Raw genomic sequence first — 27,890 nt, 5'->3', positions numbered from 1 at the left:
TTCACCAAATGGATTTTATTCCCAAACACAGTTCCTTACAATGCATTATCTTAGTGCTATACTACAAATGGCCAGTATATAAATTTTAAATAAAATCTCTAAGACATTTGTAATTTGTAATTTTTAAATGTTAAAATAATTAAATCTTAAATAAATCTTTAAGAGCTTATTTTCCCACGCCAAAAAAACAAACAAAAAACACAACAGTAAGAGATAGCCACAATACCATAGCAACGAGTAAATACATATGAGAAAAAAAAAAGGTTTTAAAATATTTTTATTTGCAAAAATAAAGTAAAACTAATCTGAATCAGGTTCCTTCTTCTTCCTTCTTGTCCCTTTTGAGTGAGTCCCATGCTCTGTTTTGTCTTTGCCATGCTCCGTTTGTTGTGTTAGCCACTCTTTTTCTAGCTGTTTCAGCATGTCTGTAGTGAGAAGGCCTTGCTGTACCAATCTGGAAGCCAGGGATTTCTCTCCCACACTGGGGCTGGGTGTCTCAGCAGCTTTATTCCCTAATGTTTTGGCTCCACGCATCCTTCTAGCTTGGCCCTTCACAGTTCCTGACAATCGCGACTGGTTCTCTGCTGACAAGCTCTCCAAATTCAACAGCTTTTGTGCCTCTGAAATTTTAATCAGTTTGGTGATGTTGTGTACACCATCTTGGATAATGCCATCCAATTCTTTCTGGAGGTCTCGAATAAGGCTGGCATCTGGAAACATATCTATAAACCGGTAGCTGGGAAAGAGACACATTAGGTTATAATAAGAGCTCTTCTCACAGTATTGGACTTATCTCACTGACGTAACTACATCTTGACACTGATTAATCCCAAATGTTCTGTTTTTGCAAACTCTGTCCAGTGCTTCTGATCAACCCTTATTTTGGCCCCAGCACACCTGAGCAATACTGTCATTATGAGGATAGGTCATCACTCTCATCTTAAGTGATTCTGGTATGTTCCCCCGTAGGACATGCCCCACCTTTGAAAATCACTGAGCTAGCAGAGTACCTTTCAAATATTAATGTACAAGTGAATCACCTGGAGATCTTCTTAAAATGTGGTCTGATTAAGTCTGTGGTGGGCCTGATATTCTCTCGTTCTAACAAGTTCCCAGGTGGTACCAGTGCTTTCGGTCCAGGGACCACCATTTGTATAGCAACGGTCTAGTAAACCTTCTCACCTACCTGTCTGAACTAGAATGACAGAAGTCCCTCAGTCATTTTTAGAATGTTTACAAATAAGGCTCAACAGCCATAATGGACAATAAACATAACATCAAACATCCTGCAAAAATGTGTCTAACTTGAGAGAGCAAAAGACCATTTACTCTTAAAATCTTTGATTTCCCCTATTACTTAGAAAAACAAGAGTACGTAAAGGAAAAATGTGATACCTTAGCCACAGGTAAAGATCCAAGACATCATGGACAGCTTCTAGATCCATAAGATCTTTAATATTCTTAGGTGGAAGTAATGGCCATTTAATATATCTGCGTAACCATGAGAAGGTCAGTGGCTCATTTCTGCTATACTGCCTGGCAAACTGAAAGAAAAGAAAAGAATGGTAGAAGAATCAAAATTCACCTAGGTCTGCAATTAGAAAGAGAAAGCACAACAAAAAATCAACTGTGGTTGTTTCAATAAGCAGGCTGGGATCGTTCCCTCTTTATACTTTTCTTAATTTTTAGAACATTTAATACTTTACAAAGACACTTTTAAGGAAATAGAAGGGGAGGGGGGCTTCCTTCATTTTCCAAAACCAGGGCAATAATATGTGCATCAGAAATTGTACAAGAACTAACTTTCCAGAGCCTAGGTCTTGTTAACTTTTATGTACATTTAATGTTCTAAGTTCTGGACAGACATCAAAGACTGTCATTTCTATCCCTTCAGGCAACAGTCCTATAACTACAAGTATGAGCTGTATCTTGTTAATGTCCTCCCTTAGCATAAAGAAACTCTTTGGGTTGGTTGCCTATGAGTCAATCAAACTGGTAAAAAGACTGCCTCTTCACTTGGCTGTGGTGTTTTGGCTAAGCCACCACTATGTGCTTCAGCTTCTTCATCAATACCGTAAGACCACCACACCTCCTCCTGGAACCACAGGACACTGCTGGATAATGTGCTTGGAAAACTAAGCTGCTCCCATTCCCCAACAACACTAGGCACAATTATGCATCAGACCACAACCATATGACACAGATATTACCTATAGCAGACAGATCACAACCATATGAGACTTCTAGAGCAAAAGTTTAAAATCTTTGGCTTCAAGAATAAGCTGATTTCAAATGGTTCATTTGCTGATTAGGGAAAATTATCTCTAAATGTTTAACCTAAACAAGGCCAATACTTCCAAGAGGCAAGGCAGTTTTAGAACTATGGTTAAATAATGTTGTGATTTGGGGCACCTGGGTGGCTCAGTCAATTAAGCGTCTGCCTTCAGCTCAGGTCATGATCCCAGAGTTCTGGGATGGAGCCCCACATCAGGCTCTCTGCTCGGCAGGGAGCATGTTTCTCCCCCTCCCTCTCCCTCTGCCTGTCACTCCAACTGCCTGTGCTCTCATTCTCTGTCAAATAAATGAAATCTTAAAAAAAAAAAAAGTTATGATTTTATTAAATTCAGTCATGCATTCGACTAAGCTTAATAAGTGCCAAACAGGATAGCCATGAAGATGGAAATTTGACCATACTAACCTTTGCTAAAAGCAGGACAAGCCAAACTCAGTTTCTTTTACAAAGACAGTGGCTTTAATATTTGTGGCCACAGACTAGTAGAAACCCGGTATGTAAAAGAGTTAAGTACAGAGCTGTGCAGAGAGGGGAAGAGAGAGATACCAATCAGGTACCTCCATCCAGCAGCCAGCCCTAAAGGAGCTCCCTAGAACACTGATTCCAAACAAACATCCAGGGGGGCATTAGAGACCATCCAAAGGATTGAGCTCTTTTATAGTTCAGTAAGTAATGGTGACCAAGAAAAAAGGAAAAATCTCTAAATGTAACATGCTACCACTAACAGAACATATAAGCGACTGTTGGTCTATACCATTCCGGACCTCTTACTCCTTAGTAAAATGCTGCTGCTTCATTAGAAAAGCTGTATAAAAGGGGTCAAGGCCATGGTCTTGAGCTCTATCCAGGTCAGGTTATAGCAGTTGAGACTTTGTTCCATGAACTTCAACTTTATGCCAACTAACTCCCCCATAAACATCAGCTCTAAGTAACATATTTTCTAGGTAAATACCTGGGACGTGCAATACCTCTAAGACACATTAATGGGAAAAGAGAAAGGCAAGTTGCAGAATAATTCATCACAACATTTATGGGAAAACACACCCACTCAACAAAACTAGAATTTCTATATGTATACACACACGTAGGCAAACGCAATGGAAGAGGTCTGCAGTGACACAAACTGTTAACTGTAGCTTCATCGAAGACTGGGATTGGGGGTGGTAACCCAATTTAACCTATCTGTAGTGTTTTAACTGAGTGTAGCGAGAAAGCATTTATGTATTATTTATGTGACTGCAAAGTAATTTAGAGCATAAATTTAGAAACAGATCTGGTAGGAACACAGTTAGTATGCAGAATGCTGAGTTCTACAGAAAAGACAGCAGTGAGACTGAGTATGAGGAGGATTCAAAGAGGAGGCCTTTGGGGGTTTAGTGAGATAGCACTCCAGCCACAGGCAATAGGGGTGAGAGGCAATAGCTCTGCGAGCTGAGAGGATATGGCAGGGGGCTGGAAGTCCAGCTTCCACTGCCCTTCCCTGCCCCCCCTTGTCTGGGAGCATCCTGTACTCCACAGGAGGCAGAGTTTTGTATCCTTATGCAAATGAATGAAAAGAAATGGGGCTAGAACCTTGGCACCAAAAGCGTAAGATAGCTATCCCTGACTCAGTGCCTTATAATTAGGAAAACTGAATTTCCAAAAAATATTACCCAATGCCATTAAGAAAGAAGTGTATCAGGGCATCTGGCTGGCTCAGTTGGTAGAGCCTGTTGACTCTTTTTTTTTTTAAGATTTTATTTATTTATCTGTCAAAGAGAGAGAATGCGTGCGTAAGTTGGGGAGTAGCAGGTAGAGGGAGAAGCAGGCTCGCTGCTGAGCAAGGAGTCCAATGAAGGGCTCAATACCAGGATCCTGGAAACATGACCTGAGACAAAGGCAGAAATGCAACCAAACTGAGCCACCCAGACATCCCAGAGCATATGACTCTTGATCTCAGGGCTGTGAGTTCACATCTCACGTTGGGCAAGGAGCCTACTTAAAATAAACAGACAAACAAATATTAAAAAGAAGACCAAAAGAACCATTAAGAAAAAAAAAGTGTATCATTAGGCAAAGAACCAGCCCCCCAAAATTATACTTGTTTTTGTTTTAGCTTCTTCACAAAGGCTACCACATAAATCCAAATACAAAGCAACAGTTTCCCTGGCCCCCAAAAAAGTGCCTGTAAGAAAAAAAGAACCACTTTATATTTAACTTCTTATATAGTATCCCATATTGAAAGATACTCTCCAATCGTTTTACTTTATATAACAAAGTGTTGTTTGGGGAAATGCATGGACTTGAAACAAGGCAAATACAAAGACAAAGGCTTACCTGTAACAATGAAGAACAGACAAAGGGCTGCTTCTTGTTGATCGGAGCTGTGCAGAAAACATACCGCACTCGGAGACTTAATGGAATATGTTGGATCAACTCTGCAGAAAATTTAAAATCATCCATGTTGCAGACAAAATACTGCCCATCAACTTGTGAAAAGTCTACAAAAATATCCTGGGACGGGGGGAAAGATACATTACTGGACTGCCTAAGTGGGCAGGAATAAAGTGCTCAAGTCTACAAAGGAAAATCTCCTCAAATCTGTAAGTCTTCTAGAAAGCCCCCCTTAATCCACTGCCTTCCCAAGCCAAAAGACTTCCCCCATGGCCTTCCCAACCTGAAATACTCAGAAAATTCCTCAGGACGAGAGTCCCAGAAGATTCTGAGAGAACGTTTTTCCACCTTCAAGATAAACTTCACAGGCAGCAACGTCATAAAACAGACTACTCACTGATGCCCAGGAGGTTAACCTGTAACTGTCTGACATACCAACATTTTTAGAAAAGAAATTTTAGATTTTAGAAGAGATTTAAAAGTGAGTTTTTACTTACAATGAGATTAGAAAGTGTTGTATCAGGGAGATGGTAAGCAAACATTTCAATCTGCTCAGCAGTTGGATGAAGACCGGCTGCCTTTAGTAAAAGAAAGATCAACTCTAAGTTTTCTTTTTAAAGGACAACTTTCCTTAAGTTATTTCAAAATACTCCTATATTCGAATAGGCTAAGCTCTAGCCAAATTAGTTAAATGACAAGAATTTGAGTAAAAAAGAAAAAAGCAATATATCACTTTCCCATTTATTACCAACTAAGAAAGCTGATGATTCAGTAAAATCAACCAATTATACCCAACTGAGTACTTAGTCAATCTTTTGCAGGTATCTTAGTTGTACTCCTAAAATCTATGATGATTTGACAGAGTACCAAAACTGCTTTCCAGGGTCTCAGTTATCTTCACTGAACAAAAACGAACAAGGGAAATCAATCACTTTAGCCAAGGCATTAAAACTGACAAATACAGGAAAGAATGTCTTAACTGGAGGCCAATGATCTCTTCAACGGTATTCCAGTACCAATAAATGCCTACAGTTAAGTATACGCAGAGAGAAAGGGCATGGGAAAGAGAAAGAGCAAAGGATGAATGGAGGAAAGAAGAGACGAGTCATGGGAGGGAGGCGGAGTATGAGGAACCGAGGCACACAGGAGAAAAGTGCGGGTGTGTCATTATCAACTGCACTCTTAACAAAAGTTACAGAAATTAGTTCAACCACAGCCTTCCTCCAGGAATGTTTCCTTGCATCACCTCATTTCTACTCCCCTTTACCAGCACCCCTGAAGAATAAAACGAGCCACGTTAATTTATAAGTGAATTTTCCAAGCAACTTAAATTGTAACGGTTTGCTTAAAATACATATGCTGCTGCCTCAACTAACTGCACTAACCAAAACGGAACCTTGTCCTTACTAGCTCAAAGTTGTATCGCTTAGTACAGTTTCTGCCCCACACTCAAGGCTTCTCCCACATTCTCCCACATGTTACAGACATTGTGGAGGATATGTAATATTCAAACTTCTCATAATTTTTCGGTCTGTTGACACAGCTGTGTGCCCACCTGAAGCAACTACGCCCCTCCTCGACCCATCATCAGACAGGAAGAACTAAAGGAGTATCAGGTTCACTACACTTGTTTCATCTGGACCTTTCACTTGCACACCATTCTCCGATGAAGGTATGCCTCTCCAAAGCAGTAAAGTAGAGCTTTCTTGACATGATTTTCACGGCACAAAACTTTCTTTTGCTTATTTCTATTTCCAGGGGTCAGAAGCAAGAGTCTGGAAGGTACATGAAGGAAGGAATGACTGTCCTCCACGGAGAAGTAATTAACATGTTACATCTTACCTTTATAGGATCCACGGGCCTATTCAAAATTTCCTTTAATAAACTGAGGTCTTCTCGATTCATTGTTGTCACTTCTCCCTCCTTATATTTTGAACTGAATCTACCAGCTCTGCCAGCAATCTGCAAGGCCTGAGAGGTAGTAATTGGTTCTATTTCTCTCTCTCCCTTTTCATTGATAGTGGGTTTTATAAGGGAATAAAAAATAATTCTCCTTATGCTCCTGAAAGAGAAATAAAAGTACTCGCTCAGAATGCTGAATAAAAAACTCTCCATCATTCGGTGGCGGCTCCTGAGCAGACCGGTCTTCTCTCGCTCGCGCACCTCGCTCTGCTTGCTCTGCAACCATGCCTGACAAACCTGATATGGCTGAGATTGAGAAATTCGGTAAGTCAAAATTGAAGAAGACAGAAACACAAGAGAAAAATCCACTGCCTTCAAAAGAAACGATTGAACAGGAGAAGCAAGCGGGCGAATCGTAATGAGGCAGGCGCCGCTGATACGCACTATACATTCCAGAAGCATTGCCTTCTTATTTACTTCTTTTTAGCTGTTTAACTTTTAAGATGCAAAGAGGTTGGATCAAGTTTAAATGACTATGGTCCCCTTGTTCTTAGCAAAGAATCTGAACTACTGACTGGGAAGCCAAACCTCCTATACATCGGCAGGGGAAGGAAAATAACTTGTATGCCGGCGAAGGAAGAAGCTGGGTGGACACAACTAGTAAAAACTAAGCTGGTCCAAGGTGTCTTGCCGGGCGGTAAACTGCAGTTTAGTCAGAGTGCCATTTTTTTCTTTGAATGATTTTAAGTATTGGAATGCACAATTTTTAAATACGCAAATAAAAAGTTTAAAATGTGAGAAAAAAAACTCTCCATCATTTGAGTCATTGCAGAAATGCTGACTGCAATTCTAGTTTAGGTTAGGCTTCCTTACAATCTTGTCCACTGTTTACAAAATAAGGAAAAGAGGTTTGTCAATAATTCTTTTTCTTCCCCTTAAATAGCATTTTTAACAAATGTGTAAATTTACTAAAATCATTAAATTGTACATTTACCAAAAAAAAATTGCCCATTTACAAGGGGTAAACTGTGGAGTATGTAAATTATTCTTCAATAAGTTACAGAAAATAACTTTTCTTTTTTTATTTTATTTATTTGAGAGAGACCAAGAGCACGAGCAGGGGGAAGAACAAAGGGAGAGGGGAGGGCCAAGCATACTCTGCGCTGAGTGCAGAGCCTGACTCAGGGCTTGATCCCAGGACCCTGAGGTCATGATCTGAGCTGAAATCAAGAGTCGCACACTAAACTAACTGAGCCACCCAGGCACCCCAAAAATAACTTTTTATTTTTTATAAGAGTAAACCACATAAAGTACTCTCAGACTGCTTTTGAAGATGGCTGCTACCCCGGGTGGCTCAGTGGGGAGTGAGTGGCATCAGACTCTTGATTGCAGCTCGGGTTGTGACCTCAGGGTTGTGAGATCAAGCCCCATGGTGGCTGTGTGGTCAGCAGGGAGAATGCTTGCAATTCTCCTCCCTCTACTCCTCCCCTCTCACACACTCTAGTAAAAAAAACAAAACAAAAACAAAATAGCTATTAACAGCTATTAACATATATACTTATTTTTAATATACATTTATATAAATATGTGCATATTTACATAAATGTGTATTTATATTTAACATATAATAAAGCTATTAACAGCTCTGAATAGTTCTTTAATTCACAAAGGTATAATTGCCTTGATTACCCAGAGAGGACTATTTAAGCATAATACTGTTACTCCTAGAGCTAACGCCTAGCCCCACATTCATAATGGGCACTCATACACTTGTTGACTGAGATTGGAAGTACAATGGAATAACATAACAGGCTAGTAGTAGGGAGTATCACTCAAAACTCCTAGTGCTGTTTATTTTTTTTATTCTCTCAAGAGACATAAACAAGATCAATCTCAGATCTGTATTACAATACCCATTCTTCTAAACCTAAATGTTTGGTCATTCTAATGCCAATTAGAAAATGTTTAATTGCCATCTAACCCACTGACTATCCATGAGTATTAAAAACAAATTACTTACAAATTAAGTCCCATGCCAATTGCATCTGTAGCAACCAGGATTTTGCATGGATCATCAGGATCATTAAACTTTTTTGCTTGAGCAAGTTTGGTCCCTAAAATCAGAAGGTTTATGTTAGTTCAGCATTTTCAGTCTTTTAACACATCATACTAAGTATATCTTGGAACTCCTCATCTCCTACTCTCCATTTTTATGAATAAAACTCTTATTGTTTCTGGGTACCAGGATGGCTCAGTCAGTTAAGCATCTGACTCTTAATTTCAGCTCAGGTCATTATCTCAGAGTCCTGGGATCAAGCCTGCACTGGGCTCCATGATGAGGATGAAGTCTGCTTGGGATTCTCTCCCCGCCTCCCTCTGACCCCCTCACCCCACTGACACTAGTGCTCTCTCTCTAGGGAAAAAAAAAAAAAAAGAAGGTTTCAGGACTATAACTTCAACACAATTAACAAACTGGTATTTCATATTTTAATATTTTTGTTTTGTTTTGTTCTTAGAGAGAGCCAGGAGGGGCAGAGGGAGATGGAAAGAGAGAATCCCAAGCAAGCTCCAAGCCCAGCACAGAGCCCAACATGGGGTTCCATCTCACAACCCTGAAATCATGACCAGAGTCAAAATCAAGTGTCAGATGTCTAACTGAGCCACCCAGGTGCCCCTTTAATGCCTTGCTATAAAAAATTATCAACTCAATGTTTAAAATATAGCCTAACAGCAGCAGCAAGAACTATGAATTTAAAAACTTCTATTCCCCACCAAGATGAAACAGAGGAATTTATTTTATATGACCCATAATAAATTACTAGTTTATCAAGTGACATAATTCAGTACCTTTTACTAAGTTCTCTATACATAGCATGACACAAATAGCAAAAATAAGAGATTTCATATCTGTCATAATGAAAGCCAATAATTACCAGGTGGGAGACTGCCATATATAACAGCTGATTCCAATCCCCGAATTTCAATCTGTCGACTCACAGAATAAATATCATTCTTGCTAAAACAGACAATGCAGTCCCCAGGCCGAAGGTTGTCTAATGATTCTAATGCATGATCCAGCACAGAAATGGGGGTAAGCCTCTCATAGTTTCGAACCTACAATAAAGACATGATATTTTAAAGTAACACACTTAGCTTCTTGTGATTAATACATAAGTGAAAACCTGTAATGAAAAGTACTAAATATTGGGGTGCCTGGGTGGATCAGTTTGTTAAGCATCTGCCTTTGACTCAGGTCATGATCCCAGAATCCTGGGATCGAGCCCTGCATCAGGCTCACTGCAGCAGGGAGAATCTGCTTCTCCCTCACCCTCTGGCCCTCCTCCCTGTGTTCCCTCTAAATAAGTAAATAAATAAATAAATAAATCATTTTTTTTAAAAATTAACTGACAAGTTCCAACATTTTTCAAAAGAAAGTGCAAAAAAACACATTATTTTTCATATAATAAATGTTACCATCGATTCTCATTGGTATTTCTAAACCCCTAAAATGCCATATAGCATTTCAAAAATTTTTCAAAGCACTTTTACATATATTCAATTTTCATGGCAACTTGATAACTTCAGAAGGGTTATTAATTATTATTTCCATTTTATAAAAAAGTAAAATAGAACTCATATAAAAGATCAGGTCTGATAAAGGTCCTTTCAGTTCTAGTCTTCTGCTATTTGCCTAAGAATGTAAAGCTAATGACAGCAAAACCTAGAACCCAGATTTTCTTCTACTACATTCTAGCCTCTCCCTGAAAGCTGAACATAAAACTAAAAGCACAATTTTTAAAAATTCCTTCATCTTATTCAAGAACTACAATAAAAAAACAAAAGAAAACCTAGGATTAAAAGGAAACCAATTACTTTCTATGAATTTAAGAAAGTGATACAAACTATCTCTAGCAATTAGATGTATATCAAAGGTCCTAACACCAGACATCTGAGGCTCTGAAAACCATGAACTTTTGCTAAGCCTCAAACTTCCAACATTCCTGACTTAGTTAATTCTAAAGAGATCTGCTCAAACTCCAGAAAGTTTTGTCAAGAGAAGATGAAAAGTCTTCTTGTACTTTTGGAAGGCTTAGGGTATGCTGGCCATTCTGCCAGGATTTCACATAATGATATTCAACCAAATATGTATGACCAGTCAACTGGGAGGAAATGAAGCATTCTTTTTATTTCAGTTAAGTGCCACTATCTGGGACCTACAAAGCACTGCTGGGGTACTCTAGGCTATTTGCTATGCCACCTTGAGAACAAAGCATGTAATCTAGTACCTCCACTTCCTCCCCGGTCGTGTACATAAGCTCAGTAACCAGGTCAATAGCGGCAGATTCTCCACACAAATGGATTTCTTCAGCACAGAGCCCTGTTAAATGCAAAATCAGTCATTTTTTTTAAAGATATGAAATTGAATATATAATACCTTAATACAGCAAAAATGCTTTGCTTACCTATTGCTTTACAACTTTACCAAGCCTGTTCATCATCTCTTTGATACAAACCTCAAAATAAAAACTTTTTTGGGGGCGCCTGGGTGGCTCCGTGGGTTAAGCCGCTGCCTTCGGCTCAGGTCACGATCTCAGGGTCCTGGGATCGAGTCCCACATCGGGCTCTCTCCTCAGCAAGGAGCCTGCTTCCTCCTCTCTCTCTGCCTGCCTCTCTGCCTACTTGTGATCTCTGTCTGTCAAATAAATAAATAAAATCTTTAAAAAAAAAAAAAAAGCCTCTGCCTTCGGCTCAGGTCATGATCCCAGGGTCCTGGGATCAAGCCCCACATCAGTCTCTCTGCTCAGCAGGGAGCCTGCTTCCCCCACTCTCTCTCTCTGCCTGCCTCTCTGCCGCCTTCTAATCTGTCAAATAAATAAATAAATAAAATCTTTAAAAAAAATAAAATAAAATAAAAACTTTTTTTAATAGATTTTATTTATTTACTTGACAGACAGAGATCATAAGATAAGTAGGCAAAGAGGCAGGCAGAGAGAGAGAGAGGAGGAAGCAAGCTCCCTGCTGAGCAGAGAGCCCGATGTGGGGCTCGATCCCAGAACCCTGAGATTATTACCTGAGCCGAAGGCAGAGGCTTTAACCCACTGAGCCACCCAGGCGCCCCAAAATAACAACCTTCTAATGGGCAGAGATTGTCTCAGAGCTTTTAAACTGGTTTGGCCGAGGTTTTGAGTCTCTTCGAGGGTGAAACCAGCCAGGATTAGAACATGGCATTCTGATGGATAGCCCTGAATCTTATACTTACTTTTTCAAATTAGGCTCCATGGAATCACTAAGGGTCTCAAAGGCTGAGGGCTGAAGGGTAAATGAGACTACAAGCTCCTTACCACTGAGCAGATTCACTGTCATCTATTTTAAATTGCAGATTTTAATGTATACGCTTTGTTTAAAGGAGTTCAGCTACTTGTTTTTAAATTTCAAAACACATGACCTACAACACAATGATCAAAAATCCACTCCAATATCAAGCAGTGGAAATGTTCATTCATGTCCATGGATCTCAAACACTCCAATTCCAGGAGCCTATCCTAAAGAATTAATTAAATAAATAAATAAGTAAAAAGCTATGGCCACAAAAATTTTTACTGTAGCACTATCAGTAATAGAAAAAAATGTTCAACTCTGTAGGAAAAAACAGCACAGCTCTTCAATGGAGAATAGGCAATATTAGTATGTGGTGTGAAAAAAAAGTCTATGAAATAAGAAAACTGGGAAAAAAGCAAGATACAAAATAGCATATTCACAAAATACCATACTCATCACAAGGAAAAAGACTATCATAAAACACCAAAATATTAATCCTGGTTGTGTAAAGATGGTGAGATTTGGACATTTTAACTTTAATTAACTTGTTATGCTAACTTTGTAGTAAGAGAACTGGACTTCCCATTATTAAAATAATAATTAGGAAATAAAAACTCACACTAGGCTAACCCTCAAAAAGAGAGGATCCTAATGACTCTATTTGGTAATGTAAAGCAGAGAAATGCATCTCCATGCAGATGTCACAAAGCACAGCTCTTAGTATTAGGACCACTAACCTAGAAGTGCTCTAGTCCAAGCCCATCCTCTGGCTGGATCTCTGATCATTTGAATTTCATCGATCACGGCCACTTCATCTACAATGAGAAGTTATCATGAGCAATGCAAACAACTTAAACAGTGTCATGAACAAATTACAGCACCACAACTCAAGCTTCGTCACCACCATCACCACTGTCGCCACTCACTAAGCACTTCTTTCCTAGCAGGCTTGCTCTAAGTGCTTTACAATTATAACTCAACTCATCTTGGCAACAAACATATACAATAAGTATCATCGTTCTAGCCATTTTACAGAAGAATAAACTGAGGCCCAGAGAAGTTAAATCTCTGGCCCAAGGTTATACAGCATGTACAGTTAATAAGCGTAAGATCTAAAAACAGGAAATTCAAACCCAGGCCATCTAGCATCTACTGGGTCCCTTTGTCTTATGAGACAGCTTGGAGAATCTGCTTCATAAGAACAAATACACCCAGTGGTGCCTGGGTAGCTCGGTTGAGTGTTTGAGTGTTTGACTCTCGATTTCAGCTCAGGATCAGGATCTCAGGGTCATGGAGTCAAGCTGTGCACTGGGCTCCACACTCAGCAGGAAGTCTGCTTCTCTCTCTCCCTCTTCCTTTGCCCCTCCCCCTATTTGTAAATGCATGCACAGGATCTCTCTAAAATAAATAAACCTTTTTTTTTATTATAATTTTTAAAAAAGATTTTATTTATTTATCTGACAGAGATCACAGGTAGGCAGAGAGAGAGGAAGGGAAGCAGGCTCCCTGCTGAGCAGAGAGCCCGATGCGGGGCTTGATCCCAGGACCCTGGGATCATGACCCGAGCCGAAGGCAGAGGCTTTAACCCACTGAGCCACCCAGGCACGCCTAAATAAATAAACCTTTAAGAAAAAAGAAAAGAATAAACATACCCACAGGGTAGTAAAAAAGAGAAAGTATCTACACTTCCAGGAACAAGGAGTAGACAGCCCTACTACAATGAAGCTTCTCTATCACAGGAACCCAGGCAGATGTCAGGAGCAGGAAGAAGAGCAAGTGTCATTCCCTGATCTTTAACTACGCTCATTCTTAGGGGTTTTAAGCTCATCGCAACAGCAACAACTGTACCTCATTTTATTTTCTAATGCCAAAATGCTTTTGACCATATTATTTTCTTCTCTTTAAGTCATGTAAACTGTATTTTAATTTTCTTCCTCAAGTAACAAGGAGTTGAGAAGAGCACATTAAAGAAAAAAAACTAATATGCACACAGTAACATTTAGGAAACAAAAGCAAGCAAGCACATTTTATACTGAAAAACCATCATATTAAAAATCACCTACTGCAGTTGGGTATATACAAACAAGATTAGAAACAAGGGTACAGAAGAGGGAATTCTGATTTATAAAATTCTGTGCTACCTAAATTTTTATAATGTAATTTTTATAATTTTTATAATGTAATACTCATTTAAAAAAAATTCATTTACTCAGAAAAATTATTAAAACAGAAAAAGCTAACTAAAGTACATAATGTATAATCCCTATTTAATTAAATATACACACCAACAATGCACTCATAAGTATATTCATACACAACACAATCACAAACACAGAAGAAATCTGGAAAATACACACCACAGGGTTAAGGTTAATACTTGTTGATTCGGATGGGTAGGATTGGGAGGTTGTAGGTTTTTTTTTCTTCTCTTTGCATTTATTTTTGTATTTTCTATAATGAAGATATGATTGCTTAGTGGTAAGAAAAAATTAATTTTTATTTAAAATATTTTCAAAACTACTTAAATAGAAGTTCACTGAAATATGATACAATATTGAAAAACTTTTATTTTTTTTAAAGATTTGATTTATTCATTTGCGAGAAAGAGAACATGAGCAGAGGGGAGTGGCAGAAGGAGAGGAGAAGCAGGCTCCCCACGAAGCAGGGAGCTGGGACATGGGGCTCAATCCCAGGACTCTGATCATGGCCCGAACTGAAGGCAGCCGCTTAAAGGACTGAGCCACCCAGGTGTCCATTAGTGAAAAACTTTAAGCAATCTAAATATTTTTTAATAGGGGAGGGAATGAATAATTTTAGTCATAAGATGGAATTTTAGCCACAAACTTTATATATATATTTATGATATATATGGTACACATACAAATGATACATGTATAACAAGACTAGATCTAAAAACAGACTGTGGAAGAAAAAAAAGCAAGTTGTAGAACGATAATACAATATGGTAATCACATCAATGTTTTAAAAAATACATAATCCAGGGGGGCGCCTGGGTGGCTCAGTGGGTTAAGCCTCTGCCTTCAGCCCAGGTCATGATCCCAGGGTCCTGGGCCTCTGCTCAGTGGGGAGCCTGCTTCCCTCTCTCTCTCTGCCTGCCTCTCTGCCTACTTGTGATCTCTGTCTGTCAAATAAATAAATAAAATCTTTTAAAAAAAATAAAAACTAAAATACACAATCCAGAGGCACTTGGCTGACTCAGTTGGAAGAGTCACAACTCTTGATCTTGGACTTGTGAGTTCAAGGCCCACATTGAGTGTAGACATTACTAAATGAATAAATAATTTTTTTTTTAAGATTTTATTTATTTACTTGAAAGAGAGAGCACAAGATGGGAGTGAGGGAGAAGCAGACTCCCCGCTAAGCAGGGAGCCCAACGTGGTACTGGGATCATAACCTAAGCTGAAGAGAGACACTTAACCAACTGAACTACCCAGGTGTCCCATAGATATACTTTTAAAAAAAGCTGGTTCAGTTGGTTAAGCATCTGACTCTTGATTTCGGCTCAGGTCATGATGTCAGGGTCTGCGCTCAGCAGGGAGTCTCTTTCCCCTCTTCCTCCCCCTGCTCACACATGTACACATGCTTGCTCTCTCTCAAATAAATAAATCTTTCTTAAAAAATCCTTTAGAGGCACCTGGGTGGCTCAGTGGGTTGGGCCTCTGCCTTCGGCTCGGGTCATGATCTCAGGGTCCTGGGATCAAGCCCCGCATGGGGCTCTCTGCTCAGCAGGGAGCCTGCTTCCCCCTCTCCCTCTGCCTGCCTCTCTGCCTACTTGTGATCTCTGTCAAATAAATAAATAAAATCTTAAAAAAAAATTCTTTAAAATAAATAAATATGTAAGTAAAAATAAACAAAATACACAATCTACAGTGCTCACAGGTAATACGTATCAGTGATATGAAAAAAGGCAGGAAAGACATATACCAAATACTTGTTATCACTTGGATCAAAAGAGGAACTGAATCGAGGAGTGGGACAAGGAAAGTTGTTAACATTTTAGTTCCTTGAAGAGAAAAAAGGAAAGGAACATTCAAAAGCAAACACCACAGATAGTTTGACATTTATCAGCGGTTCTGAGCACCGGGGACCTGTTGTCCTACTCATCTCCATTTAAAAATTTTTTTACTATAAAAACACATTTCATATGTTCATCTATATTTACTAAATATTACTAAACCTTACTAAACCATTTTAAATGGCATGTACATACAAGGAGTTGTAACACTGCACATCTCAACTGTACAAGCAACATGGGCAGCCTGTTTCCCATCTGGCTCTATGGCCACACGCTCCTCTCCTGTTACCAAGTCACACGGAACACCCTAGGATGACAAAAAGAAATCTGGTTACCACCACCTTTAAAATGACAGCAAAAAGAAATTTTTACGTTTAATAGAGTATTCTTGCCATTACCATCAAATTCATTCCCAATCCTGGAAAGAAAAATTTTATGAAAAATAAAAGCGGTTCTCGTACATAACCTATATAAACATTGAAATATCTCAAATCAGCTAAATTCTCAGGTAACACAAACATGAGAAATTATAGCAGTTTCACTTTTAAACTTTGTATGTTTCTCTACTATTTTGATTTATTAAAATAAAACAAATATGGTTGTTTCTATATTCAAGAAGAGTATTATAAGTAATATTTAAGAACAGAACAACCTCCCAACAGAATTCCTTGAGAAGGAGCAGCATTAATAGTATGGTGTAATAGTTTGCCCAGGACTGAGGGGTTCCTCAATACAAAGGGCTTTAGGTACTAAATCTTAGGGAAGTCCTGGCAATCTGGGACAACCAGTCTCCCTAGAGGCCTGAACTAATCATAAAGAAACATCTGACATAACCAAACTGAATGACTGTTTACAATACAAATGACTGGTAGTCTTCCAAATATAAAGGTTATGAAAGATAAAAGGTTCCTGAGCAATTGTCCCAGATTAATGGAAATGAGAGGTATGACAACAGAATACAGTGTTGAGACTCCAGACAGAATCCTGGGGGGGTTGGAAGAGTGTGGTGGTGGTGTTACTGACAACTGGCAAAATTTTAGTATTAATTGTGAATTAAATAATAGCATTCTATCAATATTAAGTACCTTGCTTTTGAGGAATACCATGTGCTTATGTAAAATAAAGTCTTTGTTCTAAGGAAATACTTTCTTATTTTCGATGAGGCATGATGTACGCCAAATACACAAATCATCCAGAACAAAAAATAGAGAATGCAACTTATCTTCCCAAGCCTATTCAACTCATATTATAGTCATAATAAAACAATGAATAAGAACATGGCCCATTTAGTCTAACAATGCCTCAGCCAACATGGCATTCAGTTCTTTGCAGGTCTGAACAGGTGGCTTCAGTCTTTATCATTAGTTCTAGTTGATAGCATCAGAGGTCGAATTGGAAAAAAAAGGTAAATTAAATATCGTAACAGAGTAGGTTAACTCTGAGGAAGCAAGAGAGGCCTCAGAGTTTCAACATATTAATAATTTATTTCTTAAGAAAAAAAATAAAACAACAAGTATGGTAGAATGTTAGAATCCGATGGAAGGGGTGCCTGGGTGGCTCAGATGGTTAAGCGTCTGCCTTTGGCTCGGGTCATGATCTCAGGGTCCTAGAATCGAGCTCCACATAGGGCTCCCAACTTGGTGAGGAGTCTGCTTCTCCCTCTCCCTCTGCCTCTCCCCCTACTTGTGTGCTCTCTCTAATGAATAAATGAAATCTTTAAAGGAAAAAAAAAAAAGCATCTGATGGGAGTTGGGTAGTGGATTCAAGTTATTTACATGTAATTCTCTGCATTTCTCTGTATTTGTGAAATAATGATACTGTATTTCATTCATTCCAATACACATTTTTTCACTTTTTAGCATATCTGAAATCAGGATGTAGCCTAATAATAGATGGCAAGTCAGAGTTCATTGGCAGTTATCTTTTTCTTTCTCAGTTATACATAAAATAATGGTACATCTTACAAAGTACAACGAACTATGGCAACTTTTATTAGTGGTAAATTACTACATATGCCTTTACCACCTTCCCTTCTTCGCCCTGCCCAGCAGCCCTCCCAAATTAAGAAGAAAGAGAGCAAATATTTGGTAATATACTGACAGCAGCATTACTCTTTTCGAAGATCTCATGTGCCAGTAATTTTAAAGGGCCACAATACACTCCAGATTTTGCTGACAAGTATTTCTGGATTGCATGATAAGTCTTTCCACTGTTTGTAGGGCCTGAATGGAATATTATCTTCCGCTGTATGGCTCTGGCTTCTGGGTACCTAAAACATAAGTGGGTAAACAGCTTATTCCCATTAACCTCAAAATCAACCCTGACAAAGGTATCAACTGAAAATGATTCCAATGAAACATCCTGTTAATATTCACATGATAGCATCTTTGAAAAACCAAATAAAATGATGAGTTTCAGATCCACACTAAAATAATGACTGTTGGAGGGCCTGGATGGCTCAGATGGTTAAGTGTCTGCCTTCTCAGCTCAGGTCACGATCCCAAGTCCTGGGATTGAGCCCCACATCATGCTCTCTGCTCAGTGGGAGCCTGCTTTTCCCTTTCCCTCTGCATGCCACTCCCCCGGCTTGTGCTCACTCGCTCTCTTGCTCTCTCTGTCAAATAAATAAACAAAATCTTTAAAAAAAATTTTAGGATTTAAAACTTAAAAAATACTGTTTTCCAAGATTGGCATTTACTAACTAGTGGATAGAAAGATCTAAATTCAAATTAATTTCTTGGCTATTTCTGCCACTGTACAAGTCTCTTCTCTTCAGGAGTTAAAGTAAGTTTAAACTGCTATCAGCTCACAAATAGGCTGACATCATTTCCACAGCTCTAAATACATGACCCTGTAAGTAAATATTCCTAAGCATCTGAATTTCAACATGTACCATGTAATGACTGTGTCTTCTGTCTCTGGCCATGACAAATGGTACAGGACTCGCCCTCCCACCACAAACAAGTACAAAACTGGACAGAATACACACCACAGTTTCTTGGGGACATAAATGACAGGCAATGTAGGACTACAAGCCCTGAAACAAAGGAACATTTGAGATGAGCCCTAACGTACCCCAGTAGGACACAGGGAGGTAGAACCCAAGCAAAGTACGACAGTCCCAATGAGCTCAGCAGTAGAGATCAAATTCAGAGACGCTACAGCAGGTGGAATTTGAAGGGAGAATTTGGAAGAAAAGAAAGGGTTCAGTGGAGGAGATGCCTTGAAGTCTATGTAAGACTTCCCTTGGGTCCTTGGCCAAGGGCTGAGCTGAAGATATGTAGGCCCTAGCAGAGAGCAGCTTGCTAAGGATTTGAGCAGGAAGTCTCAAAGAGGTGGCAAAGGCACTAGATGTGGAGTTCTAGCCACAGTGGTGGCAGTGGTGAGAGCTCATGAACACCCTGGCATTCAGCTGACACAAGAAAGGCCACACTTAAATTTTAAGGCCAACACTCTAAAGTAAGGGCTACTTTCTAGATTTGTCCTAGTAAAACCTACAAGCTAGCTTGATCAGAATCAAGGGGAGACACCAGAATTAACTGCCTGTTTTTCTAGGGAAAACAACTCATAGACTTTTTAGGATTTATCATCCAGCCTACAATAAAAAAATGTAACGGTCAGGGGTGCCTGGGTGGCTCAGTCAGGTAAGCATCTGCCTCTGGCTCAGGCCATGATCCCAAGGTCCTGAGATCAGGCTCCATGTCTGGCTCTTTGCTCAGCAGGGAGCCTGCTTCTCCCTCTCCCTCTGCTATTCCCCCCTGCTTGTGTGCGCTCTCTCTGTGTCAGATAAATAAATACAATTCTTTTTTTTAAAAAAGGAGAAGAAAAACTGTAATGATCACTAACTTCCCAAGATTAGAAACTAGTATTTCAAATCCACAAGTAAAGAAACTAACCAGTTCGGTGGTATTCTTAAATCACTGATTTTACGTAGGTCATCCTTACAGTCCAACACAGGAAATATCTGTTTCGCATGTCTCAAGAAAAATGGAAATAAATCATCCACATGAGCTGAAAAATAAAACACTGCATTAACAGGTGCAATCTACATGTTATCCCTAACCAGACTTAGTGAAACTTTCCTTCTTAGTGAGCTAGTCAAGGGGACGTTGCCAGGATTAAAAGAAAAATTCTGAAGCAAGGAACTCCAGGGATCAAGCCCCACATCACACTCCCTGCTAAGCAGAGATTACACTTCTCCCTCTGCTTGTGCTCTCTCTCTCTCAAACAAATAAAATCTTTAAAAAAAGAAATAAGGGAGAAAGGAAGGGGAGGGAAGTAAGGAAAGATGAATAAACTTGGAAATACACATTAGCAAGACCTATGGTTACTGAAGACAAATGCAGGTGCAAACACTACATTTAAAAAATCTAACCAAAAAAACGCAGTGGCAGAAACAGATGGAATCTGCCATGTATTAATTCTATCTTCTGTGAGAGTTCCCTTCACTGTGGCCTATACACAGCACACAGTGGAGAGCAGAGGTGATAGATCAAGGGCCCAGTCATCCTCCAGTCTAAGATATATGGCTCATTTACTGCTTAGCTCAGGGACCCACTATAAAAGCAAAATGACCGAGAAGGCCTCCTATGAAAGCACAGAATTATTTACAGACAGTGTAAACAGGGCCCACCCTAAAACAACAGGCTCTGACCAGAGAAATAAACATGAAGCATGCGAAGAAATACAAAGTATGCTCAACATATTTTAAAAGAGATATTTTTATAGTCTCTAAACACTTACCTGCACTGAAGCAAATGTCATTCAAAATAATGTGAATGTCCACATCCAGAGAATGAGACTGCATGATGTAATTTCTAAAGCTGATGAAAGCTTGATGGAACAGACGAGCTGCAGGAAACACAAAAGCACAATAGGCAGGGCTCAGTTTTCACTCCATTTCTCATTTAAAAGTGTATATACATACATCACACCTGACTCATCAAAGTGTCCTCTCTCTTTTGGGGGCTCCTACAGCTGGTTTATTATGATCTGGCCAACAGTGAAATCCTAGCACAGGAGGGAAAAACGAACACACAGCTCCTTTGCTGTGTGTCCGGCCCACCAGGTGCATGTTGCCCAACTCCTGTCAAGACAGAAGTGAAGGTCAGGGCATCATCCAGACAACGTGTATGTACTTGTTTCCCAGGCACACGAGGTCTCACATAAGACTGAAAAAGCTATAAGCTAAGAAGTAATAAAATATCTCTAATGGAAATGCTATTAGCCTTACCATCGAGTCCATAATCAGCACCCAGTTTCTGAATTTCTTTCCTCTTGTAAAACTTGTCTAAGATCTTCTTTACTTCGTCTGAAAGAAAGATGTGCTTAACATTGGTTTTCTAGGTGAAGAAATGCCCAAAAGAACAAAAAAAACTTGACATCATAACACTCAAGGCAAGAGTTTACTGTTTCAAGTACTTAAAAATTTCAGTTGATCACAAGCTTTTTATGGCTTAATAGTGCAAGAGTGTCTAGAAAAATTACAAAGTCAAATAATAGAATATTCCTTTTACACAACAGAGAAGTAAGCCAGGTGCCAAAGGATTAGACATTGTCCTTAGCCTCCATCAGGCCACTCTTAGATGACCATATTCTGTTTCACTGACTTACAACCTTTCTAAACATCTAACCGTGAGCAGTTAAAAGGTACTTAAGAGGACAACCAGTGCTGCAAGGACCCGATCATCATGCTTTTATGCAAATGACTAAATAGGTCAGGGGTGATCTTTAGTTTGAAGATGACGACTTTAAGAACAGACTACACTTATTTTGTTCTAAATGGCATAACTACAGTCAGTGGGAAGTGAGGGATGCAGATTTCAGTGGAATTCATACAACAACTTCTAACAATTAGAACAGTGAAAAGGGGCTGTCTCAAAAAAATGCCAGCTCCCGGGGCGCCTGGGTGGCTCAGTGGGTTAAAGCCTCTGCCTTCAGCTCAGGTCTTGATCCCAGGGTCCTGGGATCAAGCCCCGCATCGGGCTCTCTGCTTGTCAGGGAGCCTGCTTCCCCTCCTCTCTCTCTGCCTGCCTCTCTGCCTACTTGTGATCTCTGTCTGTTAAATAAATTAAAAAAAAAGTGCCAGCTCCCTATCACTACAAGTACCCAAGTAAGGCTGAGCAGACTGCATGTCCCGGGTGATGACAGAGAATCACTGTGCTGGAGGGGAGGGTGAGTTACATGTCTGCTGAAGCAACATAACAGCATGAATCAGTAATTTCATAAGTGAAAATATTTTAATCAGTCAAGCTGCAATAGTATTAACATCGTACATGTAAAATACCACTGCATTATTCCAGAGATAAAATGTTCTACTAATCCTGCCACACACACACTGTATTTCTGGGAAGGGAGGCTAAAATGGAGGATACCGTCCTTGCCCAGGAAACACAAGAAGGCCAAGTGGCCTGTACTTTTATCTCCTGCATAAGTACCAACCTCATTTTCATGCAGCAACAATATACACAATACCTACTAAAGAAATTAAACCTGTATTAATAAAGCACCCACTAATAACAATTTGTTTTGCATAATGGGGAATTTTAAAATCCATGGCTTAGGCACGAGATTTTCCCACAATGAAATGTAAGATACATACATATATATCATCTATCACTGGCAGCTATCCTGATATTTCTGGGTATCTGTTACTTTGTACCCAGTGGGAGCAGTCATCTCTTTCCATCAATAGTAGAAAAATCACTGACAAATAAAAGATTGGAAAAAAGCACATGCAAGTGCTTGGAGAAATTCTGCAGAACTATGACTCAATACAAACTGAAGATACCACATTTTTTCAGAATTAATCCATTTTCTCTAACTAACACTTTCCACTTTCTATAACTAATACTAACTAACTTTCTTGTTATGCAAGAATCAAGACATTCAAGGATACTTTACTCAAGCACAAGGTTTCTTGTACTAAGTGAAAGACGCTAGTCAGAGAGACCATATATTGTGTGATATTATTAATATGAAATATCCTAAGAGAAAGAGAATGTGAATTAGTCTTGCCATGGGCTGGGTGAAGGGAAGTGGGGCTAGAGGAATGTGGAGTGACTACTACGGGGTATGGAATTTCTTTTTGGGGTGATAAAAATGTTCTAAAATTAAATTACGGTGATAGTCATACAATATAACCACTACACACTTTAAACAGATGAATTTTATGGCATATACGTTATTTTTTGAAGTTGCTGAAAAATAAGTATTACCGGGCGCCTGGGTGGCTCAGTGGGTTAAGCCGCTGCCTTCGGCTCAGGTCATGATCTCAGGGTCCTGGGATCAAGTCCCGCATCGGGCTCTCTGCTCGGCAGGGAGCCTGCTTCCTCCTCTCTCTCTCTCTGCCTGCCTCTCTGCCTACTTGTGATCTCTCTCTGTCAAATAAATAAATAAAATCTTAAAAAAAAATAAATAAGTATTACCTACACAAAAATCTCTGTATCGACACTTTATTTTATCTAAAAGGGTGTTCCAAATCCACTACCAAATTTTAAAAGAAAAGTGCAAAAATCATTAATGGAAATAGCACTAAAATTTTTTTTAATTTACTACAAAAGTATACGAAGATGTAAGTTTTGCTTTTCATAAAAATTAAGCTTTCACAGTTTCACTATTATTAACAGAATGACCGGATTTTTGGTCATAATTACTTCCCATTAAAATTAACAGTGATTAAAGGAGACACCCTCTGGATCTCAGCCACAGTAGAAATGACTCAGTCACTACAACTTTTCACCAGATCATATAGCTTTCTTCCAGCTTCCTGCAAAGGGAGCCTGGGATTTAATATGGCTATGCCAGGTCTCAGCTACATCTGCTAAAATTAAGAGGCCCACTATAAACTCCAAGCCAGTGGCATTGTTTTAAATGATTACATTTTCTTTTGAAGAGAAAACAAAATGTTCAAGACAGTCCCCAAGAACAACTTCTCTCCTAAAATGTGAATCTACTGCACCTGAGTGTCACACAAAAGTAACAGTCCACTTTACCCCAGCTATGCAACTATAAACAACAAAGTAACCATTACCAATTGTGGTTGCTTAAACCACAGGACTTACCCATTTTGTTAAAATGTTTTAATTCACTCCTTTCTCTGTACACATCCATAACTAAAGAGAATCCCACCTCAGTACATCAAAGCTACAGCTCATTTGAGGGCTGAAGAAGCAGATGGAAGGTCATACAACTCAACCTCTCTTCACAACAGAACTGGCAAGGCCAAAGCCATAGTGGAAATGTGGGTGGAGGCAAGTAATCGGAACAGGCTGGGAAATCGCTAGGATCCATAAAGGAAAGGCAGCATCAATCCTGAAGAGGCTGTACTAGAGACAACCTAGTGGTGGTATTTACTTCCTTTCCCCCTAATATTATAGCAAGTATTACTATGCTTGTCACTGAATATGCAGATGTGCTGGAATATTGTTTTAATAGTGGCCAGAACTCATGATGAACCTTTTTTTTTCCCTTCCAAGTTTTTATTTCAATTCCAGTTAGTCAACATACAGTATAAAATTAGTTTCAGGTGTAGAACATGCCAAATCTTTCATATCATCACAAAGGGAGTTAGAAGCACTAGATTTGCTCCCAGGGCAACTACTGTAGCAGACCGGTGCATCAGACTAAATAAATGCATCAGACCCTTCTGCCTCTCGCTCTAATGACAGGTGTGACAGCAGCACTGAGAAGGTGGAGCCTCAGCTATTCTCTACATCCCCAAATATGTCTGTGCCTGATACCCTGCATCAAACTACAGCGACTTTACTAAGACTCTGCTCCTTCATAAGGTTCCTCCTGCAACCATGATTCTCATCCAGAAAGCTAGATGACCTCTGAAAAGAAGTGTCACCTAACAGTCTATACGGGGACTGTCTCCATAATCTTGACCCCAACAGCATTATATCCAATGCCAGAACAAATCAGTCCAGGCGTCTTGACAAGCTTCCCCCAAACTCCTAACTCCAGTTCACTCTACTAACAGGGAGGTAAGTGGCTTCAACCCTCTTGCCACAGCTCTACATATCCAAGCTCCAATGTGCATCTACCCATCTTCCAGTACTAGAATCTGTAAGGAAACTACCACAACTTGCCTCAATTCATCTGATACTCTCCCTAGGAGTGACAACTGCTAATAAAATCCACCAAGAATATTATTTGTTGCTGCCACCTCCTGTAAAAAAGCCAGTGATGAATCAAAAATCAAAAGATCACACTCTGCTGGTACATCTGCCATCTATGGTCAGCCAGGGCTCAGGTGGCTGATCTGAAGGTCTGGATGCTACTATCTTCCTCCTTTGCTGCTCCTTTTGGGACTGCCCAAAACTTCCAGTTGTCACCTTTCCCAGAAAGAGGGCTACTCTGCCATCAACGGTAGTTGTACTTGGCTCAGTGGGTTAAAGCCTCAGCCTCAGTCATGATTCCAGGGTTCTGGGATGGGGCCCCACACTGGGTTCTCTGCTCAGCAGGGGGACTGCTTCCTTTCCTCTCTCTCTGCCTGCCTCTCTGCCTACTTGTGATCTCTGTCTGTCAAATAAAAAATTAAATCTTTAAAAAAAAAAAGAAAGAAAAAGGTAGTTATACTTCACTGCTAGAGCTTATAAACTTCTAGAAGTTCTAAACTTCTTAAAAATTCATAATAGTGCCCAAAGTTCTTAAAAATACTACTCTAGTGGAACCAGCTGATTCTAAGTAGAAATATGTCTAAGGAATTTTACACCAGCTATTATAGCCTAAAGAACAAAACCTAAGGAAAAAAGCCCTTGTTGATATACTAACCTAAAAATACATTATTTTATTAAATCCTCACATCAACCTAGATTTATAGGTAGGGTAGATTATTTGGGCTTCTAAAGGAATATTCCCAGTTTCCTTATTCTTATTGCAGGGTGACAACCCAATTTTCACTTTTTTTTTTTTTTTTTTTTTTTAATTTGACAGAAAGAGAGAGTGAGAGCACAAGTAGGCACAGCAGCAGGCAAGGGAGAAGGAAAAGCAGGCTCCCCACCTAGAGCCCGATGCAGGTCTCAATCATGACCCAAACCAAAGGCAGATACCACCCAGGTGCCACAACAACAACTATTAATTTCATTTTTCAAATAGCAAACGTTTAGTACAAATAATATTAGTTTACATTTGTTCATCCCTTTATATTTTTCAAAGAGCTTTTCCTAACATGTTTTGATGATTTTCACAATCCAGAGATGTAGGTAGAGAAAATATTATGCTCATGTTACCAAGTAGGAAATGGAGAAAAGGTAAATAGACTGTAAATCAGACCAGTAACTTAAGTGCTGCATGACTATCACAAACATGCACCAACTTTCTACTCGCAGTCAGTCAATCTGCATCCACATGGCTAAATGCATGATAATCAACCAGGAAATACAGATAGGTAGATATTCAGCACCTACTGTGTGACTAGAACAGTGCTTGGCACATGGTAGAGAGCAAGTGTTGGGAGGATAAAGACACTGTCAACCTCAAAAGGGTTATTAGGGAAATTGAGTCACATGTTATAACGGTACCTGTCTCTGGCAAACACTCAGTATTAAGCCACTGCTTAAAAAAAGAAAGGAAGGAAGGAAGAATCACAGGGGTATTTAAAGCAGTGAAGGTCTACTTTCACTGTCTACTTTCTCTATTCTACTACTGCCCTCCAAAACAAGATTTGGCCTGTAATAAACTGTAGTTCTGTATTTTTAAATTACAATAGGAGTCACCAATGTTGCTTGTTGAAGTGAACTAAGCTAACTCCTGGAGAGCTAGTGCCCTGTAAAGCTACAGCACACCCTCAACCTCCCAGAGCTTCGTTTGGTCAGAGGAAATTCCCTGCGCCCTAATCATCCAGAAACTAAAGTCATACAGCCCTATAATCTGAAATTCCCCTTAAAACCATTTGCACGCCTCCCTGTCAAACCCATTCAAAGTTAGTTGCTGCCACTTGCCGATACTGAGCAATTCCTTTCTCTCTGGAGTTCTGGATGATCAAGGATACATACCACCTTTCCGAGGAACCCTTTTCATGTTCTAACTTGTATTAGAGTTGGTTATCCATACGTCCTTCCTCCCCACGAGACTGTAAGTTTCTGGAGCGTAAAAGCTGGGTCTGAGTCTGGTTCCTCTTGATTAACTACCACACAGCCTAGCAGTGCCAGGTCTGCGTAGATGCCAATAAATGACAAAGAATCCTGAAAGAAATCTTACTCTGACTTTTCAATGACCATCCCCTCGCCCTTTTCAAGGGGAATAGTTATGGGCTGCGGAGGAGAAACAACGAAGGATGCTCCAAAAAGCGACAGTCTACCTTACGACTCAAGAAAGGTGGAAAGGTCCCATCAGAAGGGGGTTTAAACCATTCCGAGAAGAGCGCAGTGAAAGGGGAAAGACCACTTCTGGGCGGCATATTCAAGACTCAGGAAGACGCAGTCCCAAGCCTTAAGGGGCTCACAAACCAGCGCGATAAGGAGACACTGACAGACACGATGACAACGCTCGAGGGGACCGCGGGTCTCCAGGGCACCAGGGTGCAGCTTCCTCGCGGCCACGTCTCGACCCCGCAGACACCCCCGCCGCCCCTCACTAGTCCCTCACTCACTCTTATCCAGAGGGCGGGTTAGCTCGGCCCCGACGTCGCCATCCGCGCTGGGGCCCTGAGGTTTCACAGTCAGCGGCACGAACAAGGACGTGTTCGGAGCTTTGGAGCCTCCTGAGGCGGAAGAAGAGGAAGAGGAGGCGGAGGCAACGGCACACACGCGCCCCAGAGCCCCAGGCACGGGTTCAACGCGGGCGCGAAGGACAGAGCAGACCGCTGCCCGGTGGCCAGCCCGGTGGCCAGCCCGGCGCCCCGCGGGGAGCCGAGCCCACAACAGGGCACACCGGGGGAAGGACATCGAGGCCGCTGGCCGTAAGGGAGGTTGGCTGGAGCTGCCTGGGACTTGGCGGTGGACAATGACGCGACCCACCAGC

The 27,890-nt window shown here is 40.2% G+C and overlaps 1 protein-coding gene and 1 pseudogene across 2 annotated transcripts; one reads left to right on the top strand and one right to left on the bottom strand.

Moving 5' to 3' along the window:
- SUPV3L1 (Suv3 like RNA helicase) lies at positions 1-27,890 on the bottom strand. The gene is made up of 15 exons (XM_082715207.1): positions 27,520-27,890; positions 21,157-21,234; positions 20,667-20,774; positions 19,820-19,934; positions 18,024-18,192; positions 16,119-16,230; positions 12,625-12,702; positions 10,855-10,946; positions 9,502-9,682; positions 8,589-8,682; positions 6,509-6,728; positions 5,164-5,244; positions 4,610-4,786; positions 1,396-1,544; positions 1-736 (listed from the first exon to the last, which is right to left on the bottom strand). The coding sequence occupies exons 1-15, from the start codon at positions 27,812-27,814 to the stop codon at positions 301-303; spliced, it is 2,385 nt and encodes a 794-aa protein (XP_082571333.1). The 5' UTR covers positions 27,815-27,890; the 3' UTR covers positions 1-300.
- On the top strand, positions 6,776-7,119 carry LOC309855169 (thymosin beta-4 pseudogene; annotated as a pseudogene). Its single transcript has one exon. The product of its transcript is annotated as a thymosin beta-4 pseudogene (transcript).

The sequence above is a fragment of the Mustela nivalis genome, assembly GCF_964662115.1.
Source record: "Mustela nivalis genome assembly, chromosome: 2".
Classification (NCBI taxonomy): domain Eukaryota; kingdom Metazoa; phylum Chordata; class Mammalia; order Carnivora; family Mustelidae; genus Mustela; species Mustela nivalis.
Note: the sequence above shows the minus strand (reverse complement) of the source record. Positions and strands in the feature narration are given on the sequence as shown.